This window comes from Cutaneotrichosporon oleaginosum (genome assembly GCF_008065305.1).
Source record: "Cutaneotrichosporon oleaginosum strain ATCC 20508 chromosome Unknown ATCC20508_contig03, whole genome shotgun sequence".
Classification (NCBI taxonomy): Eukaryota; Fungi; Basidiomycota; class Tremellomycetes; order Trichosporonales; family Trichosporonaceae; genus Cutaneotrichosporon; species Cutaneotrichosporon oleaginosum.
In genome coordinates this window covers 1,319,521-1,336,495 of record NW_027072172.1, presented here as the reverse complement: position 1 = coordinate 1,336,495, position 16,975 = coordinate 1,319,521, and the positions used below count along the sequence as shown (strand labels likewise).

Here is a 16,975-nt window from a genome sequence, read left to right as displayed (position 1 = left end):
AGTCCCACGTCGCGCCAATGATGCCACACTCCGGAGCATTCGAAACTCCGGCCAAATTCGAGGATTCGGGGTGCCTGGCGTCCTTGATGGATGTCGAAGTGTACGCCAACGACGCCTGTGGTCTCTCTGTCCGTCAACGATCCGCAAAAATGGCCAAGTCCAAGAACCACACCGCGTGAGTAGCGTGCGCGCGATGTGAGTGTAATGCTGACGGCAGGCACAACCAGACCCGCAAGGGTGAGTAGCGAGCGAGCGCGCGCACGCGAGGACGAGACGGAGGAGAGACGGGCGGTGGGAAGAAGGCGCGGTGGGGTGACGAGGGACGGACCTTGGGATAGCGGCAGCGGAGAGAGCGGTCGCGGCGCGGGCGTTCAACGCGCCGAGAAGCGCTGCGCAGGAGAGCTGCCGCACCCACGAACTCGAACCCCACTCCCCGAGAATCGTCATGAACCGAGCGCGAGGAGGTACGGGACACAGCTAACGCCCAGCCCACCGCAACGGCATCAAGCGTGTTGCCACCCAGCGCTACAAGTCGCTCAAGGGTGTCGACCCGAAGGTGTGTAGAGGGTTACATTAGTCTGGGCGTATGCTGACATCCGCTCTTTCGTCTGATCCGTCCGCCTATCGACTCGCGCTGTGTGTTCTCGTCTCGTTTGCCCCCCCATCACCTCGACCCGTATCACCCTTCTCCCATCCGGCGCACTCTCCACCTTTCCTGCATCAACACCGATTACTACGAACCTCTTCGACTTGTTATCCCCGTCCTTCCGCGCTCGCTTGAATTCCCCTCCGATTTCCTCGCCCACGTTATACCCTCCAGTTCCGCCGCAACGCCAAGTTCGCTGCCCAGGGCACCCAGAAGGCCGTTGCCGCCGCCAAGAAGGCGTCGGCATAAGCGTCTGTAGTGTTGCAGTGTACCATCATTTCACGGGATGAGACCATTGGCCTAGCAGACGAGCACGGGGGCTGGAGTCTCCAGCGTTGTGATACATATTACTAACATGTCTATGTTGAGCTAACGAGTGTCTATACTGCATCCTGCTCTGCGCCGACGTCTCCTCTTTCCCGCAACCACTAGTACTTGGGGTTGATCCACACCGCAACCTCGTGCCCGCCTTTCTTGACCGAGCTCCCGGCAGCGACGAGGATGACGCCGAGCTGGCGGGGAATGTACAGGACGATCTGAACGACAACCCATCCGATGGCCCAGACGACGACGCCGAGCAGCCCAAACAGCTTGGCGAATACCTTGAACGAGACCTCCTGGAGGGCGGTGAGAGCGTGCCAGATCTGGCGCGGCACATTGGCAATAGCGGCCATCATGGCAATGAAAGCGTTCCAGAGATCGCGGAGGGTGACGTTGCGCGCGCGCTGTAGCAGCGAGATGACAGCCATAGCGGCGGTGTGGAGGAGTGCTATAGGCTTAGCGAGGAGGGCGACGAGCGCGTTTCCGATGGCCACAGAGCTGGTCTTGATCCATGCCCACACGACCGCGAGCGCGGCAGGAAGGGCCTTGATCATGCGCCACAGCAGCTTCGCCGTAGCCTTCAGGAAGTCGCGCGTCCACCGTGCCGTGGTCTTGGTCGCGCGCCACAACGCGCCTGGCGTGGCAGCGAGCTTTCGCCCAGTCCACGTGGCCGCGTCGGCGGTCCAACGCGCGACATAGCCGGCCGCGACGGCGGCGCGGCGCCCCTGCTCGGCGACCCACGCCGGCGTCGCCTTGATCACCTCCCATGCGGCCGAGCCTGCGGCGCGCGCGAACCGCGCAAAGGCCTTGGATCCGCGGTTGATGCGCGCGGGCATAGCGCGGATCTGCTCGAGCATCCACGCTGCCGCGGCCCGCAAGCGACCGGGGAGGAGTTTGATCTCGCGCCGCAGCGCGCCGGCGAGCTCGTCGACGAGCACCTTGGTCTCCGCCCACAGCCACTTGGCGCCGCGCCCCATGCGCTCTCCCACGCGCTTGGGCACCGTCCAGAGGAAGTACTTTGGGACGTCCCAGACGAAGAAGCGGGCGAAGTAGTACAGCGCCATAACGGCGGAGCGTGCGCGGTAGACGGAGCGCTCGTTGTGGTGGCGCCAGCGGCGCCATGCGCCGCCGCGGCGCGCGGGGAGCGCGTCGACGAGGTCGCGGTGGCCCGCGTCCGCGGCGAGACGGAGCGCCGTCTGCCCGTCGGGCGCGACGAGTGCGTCGTCCGCGCCCGCGTCTAGCAGGAGGCGAAGCATGGCGAGCTGCCCCTCGGCAGCCGCGAGCATCAGCGGCGTGCGCTGCCGCTCCGGCGGCGTCACGCCGTGCCGCTTGCGCCGCCAGCGCGGGAGGTGTTGGTCGCGGCGGGCCGCAACGAGGTTGACGTCCGCGCCAAGGTCGAGGAGGAGCTTGGCCATGAGGAGGTTGCGCGCGTCGACGGCGGCCGCGAGCGGCGTGCTCCCGTCCTCGGCGGGCACGTCGGGAGACACAAAGCCGCGGTTCACCATCGTGTGCACGACCTCAGTGTTCTTCGTCGCGATGGCTTGGTGGAACACCTCCACGATCCGTTGCCGCCGCTTCGTCTCAGGCGTGCATATCCCCTTCCACGCGTAGTCGGAGATTGGGAGGCCGGGGGTATCTTGCACATCGTCGAAGCTGAAGTGGGCTGCGCCGTACGCGGGCACACCATCGCCAAACTGCTCGCGCATCGAGTCGGCGAAAGCCGCGTCGAACGCGTTGGCGTGCGTGCGGAACTCGTCGGGCGTGACGGGCATGGGGGGTGGAGGGGAGAGACGAGGTCGTGTGATGTCTGGGTATAGTTGGCAGAGATGGACACTGGATGTAATGACAGTTGCGGATGGGGTGGTGAGTGGGTGGGTCAGCGTTAGCGGCGACGCGAGGTATAAGTAGGAGATGCGGAGGGCGATACACTTGCGCACGGACCGCCAAGCAATGAATGGCAATGAACGCGCTGTTTGAAAAGGGCGGGGCGGAGACGACCGTGCTGGGGCGGCGGGCGGTGCGCGTGACTCGATTGAGATCTGGCGAGTTGGCGAGATGGCTCGCGGACTCGTAGGCTTGGGCGTCGGACTAGTGGCGCTTGAATGGGGTTCAGCAGGGCGGTGCTGGAGAGTTGAATGCGTCGTAAACAGATACAGGCGTGGATGAGTACGTGGAGATGTACATCAAGGCATGCTCGTGTCTGTGCATGCTAGTTTTGGGGAAGTTTAATAAGCGTGTCGATGCGGAAAGATGCGGCAGGAGTAAGTCACGAGTTTGAAGACAAGTCGCGCGGAATGCAGACGCTCTCAACAGCCCGCATCAGCACCGCCTCGATATCCACAAGCTCTCCAATGTGTCCACGTACCCAGACACTCTCCGCTGTCAAGGCCCATGCCCCGCCTCTTCTCCCTCTGTACTCCATTCCTGAATGCACGGACTCGCCATCACATGTAGCTCGGCGCCACCATTTGGTGCCCCGTCGCCATTGACCACGCCATTCAGTCGACAGTCCGACACCCGGATATATCCGCATGCTGTCACCATTCGAACGCGCCAGGAACGGCGCCGCGCTAGTGAAGCGGTAGCGCGCTGCGCCCATGCGTGCCATGCGTGCTCCCTCCGCTCTCCGCTCTCCCTTCCCTCCTCCTCCTCCTCCCTCACCTACCTCCCTCCCATCCACACTCCATACCACCACTCCGCGCGTTCGACCCCACCTCAGGATGTTATACACCAAGTTGTTCCTGCTGAAGCGCACCAGTACTCCGCGTACACGGTAGAGAAACGGGATTCTGACGAGGTCGGTGGTCTTTTATGCACGTGCGCGATGGCAATGCATGCGTCCGTGCGCATGCATGTGCTGAGGAATGCATTGCATTGCTAGAAAAGGGATTCATGCCATGTCCATCCACCGTCTCCACCGTGTCCGGGTCCACCGCTCTACGCATGCTTGGTCGGCACAGCCCCCTCCTCCACAAGCCGGACCATCTTGTCGCGCACACGCACATATCCGCGCCAGTACCGTGTCCACTCTTCGCCGCGTCCGATCGCGTCCTCCTCGCCAAACCCGCTGGCGGGGACCTGCCCCTCCTCCGCCGCCGAGAGGGACATGGCGCGCTCGTAGCTCTCCGCCGCATGCTCGAGGCGGTGCAGCGCGTCCGACTTGTCGCGCCGCCCCGCCGCCGAGCGCTCGAGCAACGCCGCTTCCGTGTAATACGCTTCCGCGCCCGTCGTCAGCGTGTCCCGCACGAGCCGCTTCGCGGGCTGCGTGCACACGTTGCCGCGCGGCTGCGCCAGCGCGGCGGGCAACGTGGGGTTCAGGACCGAGAGGAGGGCCTCGGACGCCTCGGCTGCTTCGGCGCTCATCTCGAGCGGCGAGACGCCCTTCGTGCCCTGCGCGTGGGCGACGCTCGCCGCGTGCAGTGTGAGCAGCGCGCGCCGCTGCACCTCCCACAGCTTTTGGAGACCGGACGCACCCTGTCCGGGGCCGGGCACCGATGGCTGCACGGCAGGCGGGAGCAGGCGGAGGGCTTCAGCCTGGATCGCCGCGGCGGCGGGGAGTGCGCCGGACTGCGCGGACGCCGCGGAGGCGGAGACGAGGATCGAGACGGCAGCGCGGACGATGGGCGCGGGGAGGGGCGCGGAAGTCGGCAGGTCGTCGGCGCTCGTCGCGGTCGAGGGCGCGGCGGAGCCGGAGCCGCCAAATGGCCACCAGCCGCTCGCGCCGGACGCAGCGGCCACGGGCGAGTCGGCGGTGGGGAGCGACAGAGCAGCGCGCTCAAGGCCCCAAGCCCACCACGCGCGCGCGACGTCGGGCTCGGCAGCGCGCTGCGCGAGGTCGCCGAGCTTGTGCGCGAGCCGCATCGCACGCGCGGCCTTCACCGCCCCGTCCTTGGCCGCGTCGACGCCGACATATGCCGTCGCGACGCGCTCGTAAAGCTCGCGCGCGTGGTCGAGGGTCTCGGGACCCATGCGCTCGAGCACGCCAGCTTTGAGGGTGAGGAGGTCGAGCGCCGTCGGGTCGGCGGGCACGGACGGCGCGGCGAGTCCGGCGGGGCCCGGCTCGCGCAGCCCCGGGAGGTGTGGCGGGAAGGCCATTTTTGCCTCGGCGACGCGGATCGCCGCGTCAATGTATTCCTCGGCCAGCTCGTATCCCCGGTCGACGCGGTTCACGGGCGAGGCCCCGATCATGCCCCGCTTGAACTCGGGGTGGCGCGAGATCGTGCTCCCCGAATCGCCGGCTCCCCACTCCCAGCAGATCCAGGCGCCGCGCAGCGCGTGCCGCCCCCGCCAGCCCAGGCGGGAGTCTGTGCCGCCCTTCACGCCGCCCGTCCACGCTTGGTTCTCGTCCGCCCACGCCCACTCGTCCCCGTCCACCGCCCGGCTCGGCGCCGCAAGGGATACGTGCTCGACGTAGGCGTGCGCGCCTTCGAAGGCTAGATAGGCCGTCGCGCCAAGACCCATAGTCCCGTAGATGATGTACTTGATTGTACGGCCGATGAAGGACACCGTGTAGGCCGCCGGACCGGCGTAGTCTTCGCGCGGCATGTCTGGGGGCATGGGGAGAGGTTTACGTGGCACATTAGAGATCGCGCGCACCGGCATCGTGTAGCGGGGTGCTCTGCGCCGCACCGCGAGGCGGCATGTCGTCGTGAGAGGCCGCAGCATGCTTGCCCAAAGGTCAAGAGCGGCGAGACGATGATTGAGTGATGAGAGCGATGACGAAAACGACCTCCACCAATCTCAGTCTCAAATCTCTGCCACTCCGGTGGATCATCCACCCCCTGCGGGTACATGACTCAGCTGACAGTGACATGCACAGTATGCATCGATACAGGACTGCAATTATCCCAGTTACAACCTTTCCATTGCGAACATCCTCCGCTTTCATGGCATCACTTTAGATCGGCACTTCACTTCAGCCGGTCAAGACGTCCACGACTCTTGCTTCTGGACCCGCCGGCTCCTACAGCGTCGCGCCCTCGTGCCGGCGCGTTCTCATCGACCACGTCCAACTCAAAGCCGAGCGTTGGTGGCCTACTTCCGCCCGCTGAGTGCGGGTGCGGGTGCTCGCGCGTCTCGCGAGGCGGCGTGTGCGCGCCACTGTGCACTCCAGAGTGCGTGCCCGAACCAGGAGGCGTCGCGTCGTGACGAGTGTGCGCAAATTGTGCTTCCCACCAGCCAGCAGTCCCGGGGACAGCCGCCTCCCGCGCACGCGAACGGCCACGCCGCTGTTCCGCACCGCTCAAGGGACGCGGGGGTCGTCCCGCCGCGCTCGGCGAGCGACTGCCGTTGCCAGGGCGGGGTTCGAGCGACCCAGCAGAGGAGTTGGGCGTGCGTTCCTCGCGCTGAGCTGAGCGCCCACGCGTTATTGTTATCGTGTCCAGCTCAGCCGCCAGCGCCTCGGGATGCAGATGGGATTTGTGCATGCTGCTGGGGCGCGAAGTGGTGGCGGGTTTCCTAGTGCCGCTCTGCGAGCGCGAGCGCGCCCCATCCGTGTGAGCATGGAGAAACCGGCCGCGTTCCTCTTGACTGTCGTGCCGGATGTGCGGAGACGCCCGAGAACGAGAGCGATCCCGCCCTCGGCCCGCGCCGTCGGGGTGATGAGTGTGGATCGGCGAGTCACCGGGTGCGCGACGTCCGCGATCGCCGACACGGGCACGAGACCGACTGCGGCTCTTGGTGCGAACTTCACGCCAGCCAGTCACAGCGTCAGACTCACGCACACGGCGAATGTCCCACCTTTTCAGGGGGTCGCGGTGGAGCGTGCCGTGCAGAGCCTCGATCCACTCGTGGCCTACGTACGGCTCCTCCCATTGCCCACGGAGGATCTTCATTTGGAGGCGCGGGTCAAACGAGTCGTTGAACGGCAAACGGCCTGTCAGGAGGGCATACAGAATGATCCCCAACGCCCAGATGTCCTGCGCGAGGGAGGGACCAGCCGGTGACGGATGTAAGAGCTCGGGGCAGGCATAAGGAAGGGAGGCGGAGGGGCATGGTTGGTGCCCAGGCTGATTCATATCCGTAGTAGCGAGTGTGTCGCGTCGCCGCGCTGGCGAGCGAGACGGGTTCCGCGGCGAATCTGGAGCAGACGAGAGTCGCCCACGCGCCTGCAGGTGGGCGGGAAGGTTTGATGGACGGCTTGCGGGGGAGGGTCCCCGCTTGGGTGGGCAAATCTCAACTTTGCATGCCATGCCAAAGTCGCCGACGCACACCCCACCGTGGGCGTCGACGAGAAAGTTGTCGAGCTTGAGATCCCCGTGCATCATCTGACCCTCGAAGCCCTCGAATCCCTCGTGCAATGCCGCAACTGCCGTGACGCACCCGGGGAACCACTTGCGTGCAGTGCTCTCGCTCCCTCCCTCGATGCGAAGGACGTCCAACAGGCTGCCCTCCAGGCGAGGCATGATCATAAACGTAGCGTACTCGGTGCGCATGATATCGAGGAGGGGCAAAATGGCGGGATGCCGAGGTAAAGTCTGCCAGATGCGTATCTCGTCCTCGAAGCGGGCGGCGGATCCCGACTCATCGCTGAGATCATCGCGAGTGACAATCTTGCACGCAAACTCCTCCCCGGTCTTTACGTGGGTAGCGGCGCGCACGGTGCTGAAACCGCCGCGCCCAAGCACCTTGCCGAGGATATAGTCGAGGACACGGGCGCCCTGCGCGTCTGGAGCGATTTCGGAGGGCGCCGAAGAGCGCGACGAGAAGGCCTGGAGGAAGGCGGTGGCAGGAGAGAAGGTGCTTGAAACAGTGCTACCGGGCGAAGGGGGGGTCTGGCAGTTTGGGTCAATCGTGATGGGCGGTACCGGGCCCGGGTCGCTCTTATAGGACAAGGCGGGGGACCATGGTTGCTGTTGGGGCGGTATGGCGTGGTGAGCGAAGAGAGGGTGTTTGGCGGCTGCGGGAGGGGTGTAATGCGATGCGGGTGGCGAGGGAGACTGGAGGCCGGCTCCGGCGGCGGCAAAGGAGAGGGGTCCATCGGTGCGTTGTGGATTCTTCATACTCTGGGAGCGGCCGAGGTGAGCGCCGGCATCGTGAGACTCTTGGGAAGCCTGTGAGGAAGTCGTGCCGACAGAGAAAGATCGATGTGGTTGGTATGCTTGCCCCGAGTTGAGGGCAGCCATGAAGCTCGCTGCCGCGGACACCTGGCGTGGCTGCTGCCCATTTTGCGGGGGGGCGGGGTGCATCCTGTTGATGTTAGGTGTGGTTCAAAAGGTAGAGAGATATGAAGCGAGCAGGGGGGCGAAGTGACTGGGGAATAGTGGTCGCTGAAAGAAGAGGAGCGCCTATATAGATGAACTGGAGGCTGGAGGGGGAATGGAGAATGGAGAATGGAGAATGACTGGAGGCGACTCACGAGGTGCTTGTACTTGTAGGTTTGTGATGGGATGTGATGTGACAGTGATGACAGGAGACAGGGGACGCGTGTGTTGATGTAGAGGTTGAGTGAGCGGAGTGGGAGTGGGAGTGGGAGTGGTCGCTTGAAGCAAAGTAGAGGAGAATAGAGCAAACTGGAGAAAAAGAAGAAGAGGACGAGTGGTCGAGTGCTCGAGTGGATGATGGATGGGTGGGAGCAAGGCGAGCAAGATGCCGGTGCGCGTGCCGGGTGCGGGGTCTGCGGATCTGCGGGGCTTCCACCAGCGCGAGCGGCCTGTTTGGTCCCGCTCATGCCGCTCACCCCTCATTCCGTCTCTTGTGGTTGGTCCATGCCGCCGGCTCCGCTCCTCCCTTGCTCGATCACTCTCCACCACCACTCCATCGCTCTCTCTCATCTCACATCCTACAACACCACGCACCGTGCGCAAATGCACGTACCTACCCTCCTGTCTCCTACATTATGTCTACTCAGCAAATCTGGTTGAGCGCTGAACGGCATCGCCATCCCTCTCTCTCCCCCACTCGGTGCTTTGTGCTTGAAACATCGGGTACTTCGGCCCAAAATTCAGGCACTTTGTTGGTGCCGTGCCTGGGCTACTCGGTCGCTTAATCAGTTGGAGACCACCATCACATGGCCGGCCAGCATTGCAGCATTGGGACCTGTGTTAATTCGTTAAGCTTATGCCGTGTTGCGGCAGCAGTGCTACACTTGAAGAGTTGCGAGAGAGAGAGAAGTTGAAGGAAAAGTTCCCTTCAGACTGCTTATGAGCCGGGGGATAGTCATTGGTTCGACACTTTTGGACTGTCTATTGATCTATTGCCCAGCCGATCATTGCTCATGTTTGATCACCGGATACTGCCGCATCTCGGATCGGCAGGCAAAACGACACATCCGGATCTAAGCCAAAATACAGGATCCAGGAAACCTTGACGCATTCGGACGCGATCGGACGAGTGCCGCGGCGGGACATCCATGCCGTCCAGACACTCACTGGTAGTGAACCTCTGAATCACTACACTACTCAACATACATGCGATGCACAAGATAATGCTTTACAATGATGAACGTGAACAACCCTACGACCTGTATATATGATACTACTGCCTCGGCCGGCGCAGCGCCTCGCGCTCCCGCCGCGCCTCCTCCCTCGCCCGCCCCCACGCCGCCTTGGCCGCATCACGCGCCCGCTTGACCTCAAGAAACGACGCATAACTCCATGTGAGGTCGCGAGCGCCGCGCCCCTTGCCTCCGCGAATCTGCTCGCTCATCCTTCCTCCGCGCATAGTCCGCGCAGCCTTGATCACAAAAGCGTCCGCGACGCGCCCCAGCGCCGTCATCGCGCGCTCAAAGCCCGCTGTCCCGGCAGACCAGCGCCCAGCCTCCCACTGTACGAAGTGACCAGCGGGTCCCAGGACATCCGACCAGAATGCGGCGTTATTGTCGTCCAAATCGATCTTGCCCGCCTCGGCGAAATCACGCTGGGCGCGATAGAGCGTCGTTGCGACAGCAAATGTCGTGATGTACCATGGGTTCCCGCCAGAAAAGCCCACACCGTCGTAAACGTCCTCAGCATAGCGCCCAACGAGCCAGCCGTCTGTCCAGTTTCCGCTGTTCGTCTCGTAGAGCCCGGCAAATGAGAGGACATACTGGCGCAGGCTGGAGAGCATAGTGCCGGGAGCAAGATCCTCGGTGGCATTGCCCCCTCCCGCATGGAGGGACGCGAGGAGGATGGCGGCGTCAAGGCCTGTCCGCCGGCCCGGGTTGTCGAAAGCGCGCCATCCTTTGGAGGCGTGGTAGTAGCTCTGCATGTGCTCGCCGAGCTTCGCGGCCTGGGCTGCGTAGAACCCGCTTGCGCCATGGTCCCCCAAACGGGTAGCGAGCCTAGCGCCAGCCTGCAACGCACGGCGCGCAACGGCGTCAGTCCACAGGTGCCGAGTCTGCACCTCTTCCCACAGATCAAAGGAGGGCCGGTGCCAACTGTTAGCAACCTCCTCGAGATCGTTCTTGAGCACAATCCCGGGCTGTCGGATCGCGTGCGAGTCGTACAGCGCTCGACGGACGTATGCAAGGTCCGAGGAGTGGCCTCGGTCGAGCAGCCAGTGAGCGTATGGGATGAGCGCGAGGGCGCGCAGTGCCGGTCCGTCCCGTTGTGGACGACCCCAAGCGCCCATGTATGGAGCACCACTGACTGTGAACTTGGGCTCGGCAAGGCCGCCTGTCCATAGATCGCCCGAGGGGTTGGGAATGCGCTGAAGCTTGGCTTGAAAGGAAATGTAGGAGCGCACAAGGCCCTCCAGGAGTGGATCGGAGTTCGTGTGCGACCGCTGAAGGGGAGCGTCGGTCGACCACACACTGTGCCATGGAGATAGGTATGACTCGGGAAGGAAGGATGGAAGAAGTGAGGTGATGGTGAGAGCCGCGTCGCGTGTCCATGTGTACTGAGGTCAGCGTTACCTCCTCGTTGTTCGGTTCAACGAAGTGGGTGGCACTAACAAAATAGTCTGGCTCCGAGCTGTTGTCCCCCTTGCTCGGCGAAGCAATTACCACACCGTCGCGAACGCCTGCGGCTGGCCCGATGTTATCAAGAATGCGCTTGTACGCGAAGTCCGCCTCTGCGAGGATCCATTTATCGAGCTTGGGCGCCGATGGATGATGTGGTAGAGCGGCATGAGTCTTGCGGATGGCACGGAGGTGAGGAAGGGGCCAAGGCAGCGCGGCCCCAAGGAGCATGGGGGCAAGGAAGGCGCCCGCGACAAGGAGAAGCAGACACCATGCCCACTGTGAGCGGCAGCGGCCATCACACTCCCACTCCTCCTCCTTGAAGCTCGTGGCGAGAAAGCGCGGGGGAGGGGGAAGCAGCTCCTTCTTCTCGTAGCGCGGCGGTGAGCGAGCGAACGCTGCGATCCAGTCGGCCTCGCTCATCGCGTCGATGCTTCTCTGGGCTCTCTCGGCTGCCCATGCTGGCGGTCAGCTCAGCGTGCAATCCGGCTCCAGCGCTTGGACTGCGCGGGGGAGAAGGTCCAAGCGGGGAGGGGGGGGGGGGGGGGGGGGACTAACAGTCTCTGTATCCGCCAGGAGCGGGATAGACGCTCTCAATGTCCTCGCCGTGACCAGCGAGCCAAAAGCGCGCGCGTGAGCGGTTCTTGCGCATGCTGGATGGAGCGGAAGTGAGATGGGTCTCGGTGGTGGTCGCGGTCGTTGGGGGCGAGATGATGATGGGCAATGTAAGAGGGAGAGGAAGTGGGGGGGAGGGATGGGGAGGGGCGTGTGCGAAGGCGAGAGTGTGTGTGTGGAGATTGACGTCTTGCCGCCGCCGACGTCGAAGAGTGGTGCGAGGTGGCGAGTAGCAGGGAGAGAAGCACGGTGATGGTGATGAGCGAGAACAAGGACGAGAGGATGGGCCCAGTGTATGGCTGCCCTCCTCTCGAGTCATGGCCTGCAATAGCCTGCAGCCAGATGACGGCGAGATGGCGTCGACGGGGGGTGGATGCAAGACGCGTCGGATGTGAATGCGGGAAGAGCAAGATCACTACGTATTCCATTTCGAGCTGGTCATGTTGCCGTAACAAGCTAGTGAGCTGGAGAGCAGCAAGGGCACGTCCCCGCGAACGGTAAGCCGATTAAGCGACGTTTAGAACCTGATACAATGCCAATGAGCTATGTGGTGTGCTGCTCTGATGCACTCTGCATGCATTCGTCTAGTGCATCTAGTGAAAGCCAGTGACAGCGTCTGAAACACGGTCAAGACGATGCCAGACCGCAGCCAGTTGCCGGCATCTCTGAGCGGAATAGTCTACAGTATATCCCTCTCCGCGCTCTCCGGCCTCTCCCAATCCGCGTCCAGAGTGCACGTTGCGGGAGCCCGCGTCCCTGCATACCGCACCCCGCATCCTAGGCCTCGCGCAGCCCAGCTCCGGCCGGTCCCTCATTCCGCCCAGGTTGCGCATCTGAAATCTGCTGAAATCTCCTCGTTCTTCTGCAACGAGTCACCTCGTCTTCACGTGCTGTCAGACTCGTACAACATGCATGAAACCTAGGTGGACTTTGTCGAGCTGCAGTCCATGACATCCTCGCCCTCCTCGACGAACCGCTTGAGCTCCTTGCGCCACGGCTCCCACACGCCCCCGTACTTCTTCAGGAGGCCGCCAAGCTCTGCGCGCTGCTCCGTAATGACCTCGGGGATGTGGTCGTCCTTGCTGACCGTCCACACGTCGTTGAACATTTCGCTCAGCTTGGGCTTGGGCAGCTTCTCTGCCCGCGAGAATGTGCGCAGCACCTCCTTCTTGTTTGCCGTGAACGCGGCCTTCTCCTCGGCCTCACTCCACCAGCCCTGCGACACGAGCCACGCGCGCATCCGCGCAATCGGGTTGTCGACCACGTTCCACTCCTGCACCTCCTCCGCGGGACGGTACTTGCTCGAGTCGTCCGACGTCGAGTGGTGTCCGATACGGTACGTCATCGCCTCGACGAGAACGCCCTTCTTGCCCTCGACGGCGCGGCGGCGCGCCTCGCGCACCGCCGAGAGGACAGCAAGAGCGTCGTTGCCGTCCACGCGGATCGTGTCGAGGCCGTACGCCGGACCGCGCGACGCAATGCCGTCACCGGCGTACTGGTCCACAACAGGCGTGGAGATAGCGAAGCCGTTGTTACGGCAGAACCAGACGATGGGCCCGCCGAGAGTCGAGTTGATGTTGAGCGCGGCGTGGAAGTCGCCCTCGGATGCAGCGCCGTCACCAAAGTAGCAGATGACGCAGTCGCCCTCGCGCTCCGGGTCCGTCTTGATGGCGTACGCGGCGCCGGCCGCCTGCGGAAGCTGCGTCGCCAGTGGCGACGTGATGGTGTGGAAGCCGAGGTCCGGCGCACTGTAGTGCACAGGCATCATGCGGCCCTTGGTGCTGTCGTCCTCGACGTTGCCGAAGCACTGCGCCATCATCCGGTTCAGGCTGAAGCCGCGGTAGATGAGCGCCGCCTGCTCGCGGTACTGCATGAAGATTTCGTCGTTCTCATGCATCGCGGCAGCTGAAGCGACGACAGCTGCCTCCTCGCCCGCGCACTGCATGTAGAACGAGATGCGGCCCTGCCGCTGCGACTGGTACAGGATGTTGTCGACGACGGGCACGAGAATCATGGCGCGGTAGCTGTGTTGTCAGCGATTATCCACGGGACGGAGCTTGGAGCTGGAGCTTGCACTCTTGCTCTCGCACTCTACACGCACATCTTAAGCGCCTCCTCCTTGGTGATCTCCGGCATGATGGCGCCCTTGACGGGCCGCCCCTCCTCGTCCAGCACACGGTAGGTGGGGATCGTGTTCGCGACAGCGTTGAAGAAGCCCTGGTCGGCAGTCCACCACGACTCGTGTGCACCACGGCGCAGCGGCGACATGCTCTGGATACGCTTGGCGACGGCCGCGTGCCCACCGGGCACATACGCCGGCCCGCGGTCCTGGCTGGGGTCGTCGGCTGAGTGCCGCCCGCGCGCGTGCGGCCCCAACAGCGGCGTGAAGGCTGGCACGGGGGTGGGGTTGGGCAGCGGGGTGTTGGTCGCGGTCTGGTGCACGGCCGGCACGTCGGGGGGAGGCCCAGTGATCTGGTGTGAGCGAAACTCTCGTTGCTGTGCGGAGGTTACTTACGAGGGTCGCCCGACCGAGGAGCCCGACAGGAAGGCGCTGGACGCGTCGAGAGAGCATGGTGGGTGAAGGAGAGATGGACAACGGAGAGATGTGATCTGCTCTGATCTGCTCTGATCTGGTCTCTGCGATGGCGAGGGTACTGCCTTGCTTGCTTGCTGGACGAGCTGGATACAAGATGCATGCACCGAGGCGCGAGGGAGCGGCGTCATGAGGAGTGCCGGAGCAAGGCCGGTGCAAGCTCCGACCGGCTCTTGTCACCTGTTCCCCTCCACATTGATTCAGGGCAGGAGCCCCGCACTTGGGTGAATGCCGACAGCCGACATGTGACCGATCCTGACCGACTCGCTCCTCCGCGTGACTCTTGCATGTCGTGCGTCTCACCTTGTACGCCTCTTGCATTGCTTCGTGGTCGAGGGTGGCGAGCGCTTCTGCCGCCGGCGCGATCGGAACGGGGTCACACAGAACACTCAGAAATTACATCTCCTTGACAACTCTGTGTCATTGCGACAGTCGGCCGAAGCGATGGTACAACCATCACGCTGACGCTATCCCGGCCTTATCTCACGCGCCAACAAGCTCACAACGCGCCAACTCGCGGGACATGTCACACCGTGCCGGACGGTAATACAACAAACAATGCTACACAGCACTCTACTCGTCCTGCGAGTGCATCCGCGCCACGCCGCCGACGATCACACTTCCGACAACAAGCACCAGCACCAGGCCGGCGAGCAAGGACCAGTGGCGCGCCCTGCGCTTCTGCGTGCGGCCAAGGAGAGGTTGCCGCTCCGAGTCAGCGGGGAGGGCCACGCGCTCGTCCTGCGGGCTGTTGGTGTGGCAGTCGAGGTCGGGGCAGCACTGCGGCGCCGCGTCGTCGACAAAGGGGTCGACAACGCTAGCCTCCTTCTTCTTGGGGCTGCGTTTGGGCGGGGACGGGTAGTCGGACGGCTTGATAGAGGTCATTACGCGCACGGGGTAGGGAGAGGACGCGCTCGGCCTGCGGCCAGTGGACATGCGGCGGCCCGAGGGCTCGGAGAACGTGACGGGCATGGCGATGGGGCTTGTTTAGGTGTGGGGCATGGGCCTGGACAAGGGAGTCGTGAAATGGCACAGCGTCTCTGTCTTTGAAGTCGTGTCGTGTGAGCGTAAAGGAGTGGGGGAGTGGACGATGTGGAGTCTTGAGATAATAAGAATGGCGATGGTAGTTCAATTCATAGCTGCGGCGTGGGGAGTGATGCTGGCGATGGCCAAGGCGTGTGACGTTCCAAGTGTAGACCAAAGTGAGCATGCCACCCTGGGCATCCCCTGGTGCCTCCTCTGGGGCTGCCCTTGTGCCACCGATCAACCGATTGCACGTGTGCCACAACCGCGTGGCACACAAATCACCGGGGTGGGGTCTGCGTCGCGTGGCAACTCCGTGGCCTTGACTGTCCCGCTCCCCACGCCCCATGTTCCAGGCACGTCAGGCTGATTTGTATGGGCCCAGCGCGACGTGGAAGAAATATCACGTCCCGCATCATCACTTGCATCTCTCTCTTCATCCCACCACCACCAACCAAAACAAATCTTTAAAAATGTCGACTGCCGAGCAGACCTACATCATGATCAAGTGAGTCGCTCGTCGTTTCTACCTCGGCTCGCGATCGGTGCACTCCTCTCCTCGGCGACTGAGTAGCCCCGGCTGTGCTGGGCAGCTTCGGCCTCGCTTTGGCACCTTCCCCCTCTCCTCCCAATCGCTCATTACTAACCCACAGGCCCGACGGCGTCCAGCGCGGCCTCGTCGGCGAGATCATTGCCCGCTTCGAGAAGCGCGGCTTCAAGCTCGTCGCCCTCAAGCTCGCCACCCCCTCGAAGGAGCACCTTGAGAAGCACTACGCCGACCTCTCTTCCAAGCCCTTCTTCCCCTCGCTTATCAAGTACATGCTTTCAGGCCCCGTCGTCTGCATGGTCTGGGAGGGCCTTGACGCCGTCAAGACCGGCCGTGCTATGCTCGGCGCCACCAACCCCCTTGCCTCGGCCCCCGGCACCATCCGTGGCGACTACGCCCTCCAGGTGAGATAACCTTCCTCAAATTATGCTGACTTCAGACCGGCGCCAACGTCTGCCACGGCTCGGACTCGGTCGAGAACGGCCAGAAGGAGATCCAGCTCTGGTTCCCCGAGGGCATTGCCCAGTACAAGCTCTCGTCGGCTGACTGGGTTTACGAGTCGTAATTGCGTTCCTCCCGGCGCTTTATATGTGGCCGTTGTAGCATAGATGCACATCTGGTCTTTATTTTGGTTCGCGACGCGTCGCGTTGATTCACCCCTGTACGCTGGTTTCAGTGTGTATGTACGCCCATGCCACACACTTCCATCATGCGCGTGGTGATGATTTTGCTTGCGACTTTTCGCAACGAGGCCTGAGAGTATCGATGACGCGTGATGTTATGTAAGAGAAGCACAAGCTCATTTCGGCCAAGTGGCGGACTTGGCCGTGTGATCCGCCAGGCACATCACGCACCTCTCTCGCTAGTATCGGCATCGACATTTGGAGCTGCTGAGGTGAGCGCCGCGCCCATCCTGACTCGGGCCAGCCTTCTTCTCGATGTCCATTACATCTCGCGCCTTGTTCTCTCTGCCTCATTCTCTCTCGTCTCGCATTCTGACCAGCTCTTGACGAACGCCTCGATCATCCCATTTCAGAGCCCTATGTCCTAAACCCCTCCCCGCAGACCGCCAAGCCTCGCCTGCGTCGGCTACACTCCCTCGCGCCACCTAACTTTTGTTTTTACCCATCCACGATGCGTGACGCGCCGCTCCCCAAGCTCCCCCCATCTGCGCCGGTGCTCAACGACGTCGAGAGCGCGCCGGGAAGCCGGGCGCCGACTCCTCCAGGCGCCGCCTCTCCCTCCTCGCCGACAGATGTCAAGGACAAGAAGGACCGCCGCGCAAATAAGCGCGGCGGCGGCCTGACGGAGGGCGACGAAGGTGAGCGCCGCAGCGGCGGAGCTGATGCCAGA

The 16,975-nt window shown here is 63.3% G+C and overlaps 9 protein-coding genes across 9 annotated transcripts; 3 read left to right on the top strand and 6 right to left on the bottom strand.

The window, feature by feature from the left end:
• Nucleotides 1-90: 90 nt before the first annotated feature.
• COLE_03727 (uncharacterized protein) lies at nt 91-564 on the top strand (the record flags this gene model as incomplete). Its single annotated transcript, XM_018426404.2, has 2 exons — nt 91-175; nt 218-564. 2 exons carry the CDS (start codon nt 91-93, stop codon nt 562-564), a joined length of 432 nt encoding a protein of 143 aa, XP_018281603.1.
• Nucleotides 565-1,074: 510 nt separating this feature from the next.
• COLE_03726 (uncharacterized protein) lies at nt 1,075-2,739 on the bottom strand (the record flags this gene model as incomplete). The annotated part of the gene is made up of 1 exon (XM_018426403.2): nt 1,075-2,739. The coding sequence occupies one exon, from the start codon at nt 2,737-2,739 to the stop codon at nt 1,075-1,077; it is 1,665 nt and encodes a 554-aa protein (XP_018281602.1).
• Nucleotides 2,740-3,904: 1,165 nt separating this feature from the next.
• Nucleotides 3,905-5,524, bottom strand: COLE_03725 (uncharacterized protein; the record flags this gene model as incomplete). Its single annotated transcript, XM_018425153.1, has 1 exon — nt 3,905-5,524. One exon carries the CDS (start codon nt 5,522-5,524, stop codon nt 3,905-3,907), a length of 1,620 nt encoding a protein of 539 aa, XP_018281601.1.
• Nucleotides 5,525-5,877: 353 nt separating this feature from the next.
• On the bottom strand, nt 5,878-8,154 carry COLE_03724 (uncharacterized protein; the record flags this gene model as incomplete). The annotated part of the gene is made up of 1 exon (XM_018422190.2): nt 5,878-8,154. The coding sequence occupies one exon, from the start codon at nt 8,152-8,154 to the stop codon at nt 5,878-5,880; it is 2,277 nt and encodes a 758-aa protein (XP_018281600.1).
• A 369-nt stretch (nt 8,155-8,523) lies between these two features.
• On the top strand, nt 8,524-8,829 carry COLE_03723 (uncharacterized protein; the record flags this gene model as incomplete). Its single annotated transcript, XM_018419729.2, has 1 exon — nt 8,524-8,829. The coding sequence occupies one exon, from the start codon at nt 8,524-8,526 to the stop codon at nt 8,827-8,829; it is 306 nt and encodes a 101-aa protein (XP_018281599.1).
• Nucleotides 8,830-9,442: 613 nt separating this feature from the next.
• Nucleotides 9,443-11,075, bottom strand: COLE_03722 (uncharacterized protein; the record flags this gene model as incomplete). Its single annotated transcript, XM_018420219.1, has 2 exons — nt 9,443-10,783; nt 10,839-11,075. The coding sequence occupies 2 exons, from the start codon at nt 11,073-11,075 to the stop codon at nt 9,443-9,445; spliced, it is 1,578 nt and encodes a 525-aa protein (XP_018281598.1).
• Nucleotides 11,076-12,378: 1,303 nt separating this feature from the next.
• Nucleotides 12,379-14,031, bottom strand: COLE_03721 (uncharacterized protein; the record flags this gene model as incomplete). Its single annotated transcript, XM_018420700.2, has 3 exons — nt 12,379-13,483; nt 13,561-13,931; nt 13,975-14,031. 3 exons carry the CDS (start codon nt 14,029-14,031, stop codon nt 12,379-12,381), a joined length of 1,533 nt encoding a protein of 510 aa, XP_018281597.1.
• Nucleotides 14,032-14,625: 594 nt separating this feature from the next.
• On the bottom strand, nt 14,626-15,024 carry COLE_03720 (uncharacterized protein; the record flags this gene model as incomplete). The annotated part of the gene is made up of 1 exon (XM_018422189.2): nt 14,626-15,024. One exon carries the CDS (start codon nt 15,022-15,024, stop codon nt 14,626-14,628), a length of 399 nt encoding a protein of 132 aa, XP_018281596.1.
• Nucleotides 15,025-15,548: 524 nt separating this feature from the next.
• On the top strand, nt 15,549-16,187 carry COLE_03719 (uncharacterized protein; the record flags this gene model as incomplete). The annotated part of the gene is made up of 3 exons (XM_018422188.2): nt 15,549-15,583; nt 15,729-16,026; nt 16,062-16,187. 3 exons carry the CDS (start codon nt 15,549-15,551, stop codon nt 16,185-16,187), a joined length of 459 nt encoding a protein of 152 aa, XP_018281595.1.
• Between the last annotated feature and the right edge of the window lie 788 nt (nt 16,188-16,975).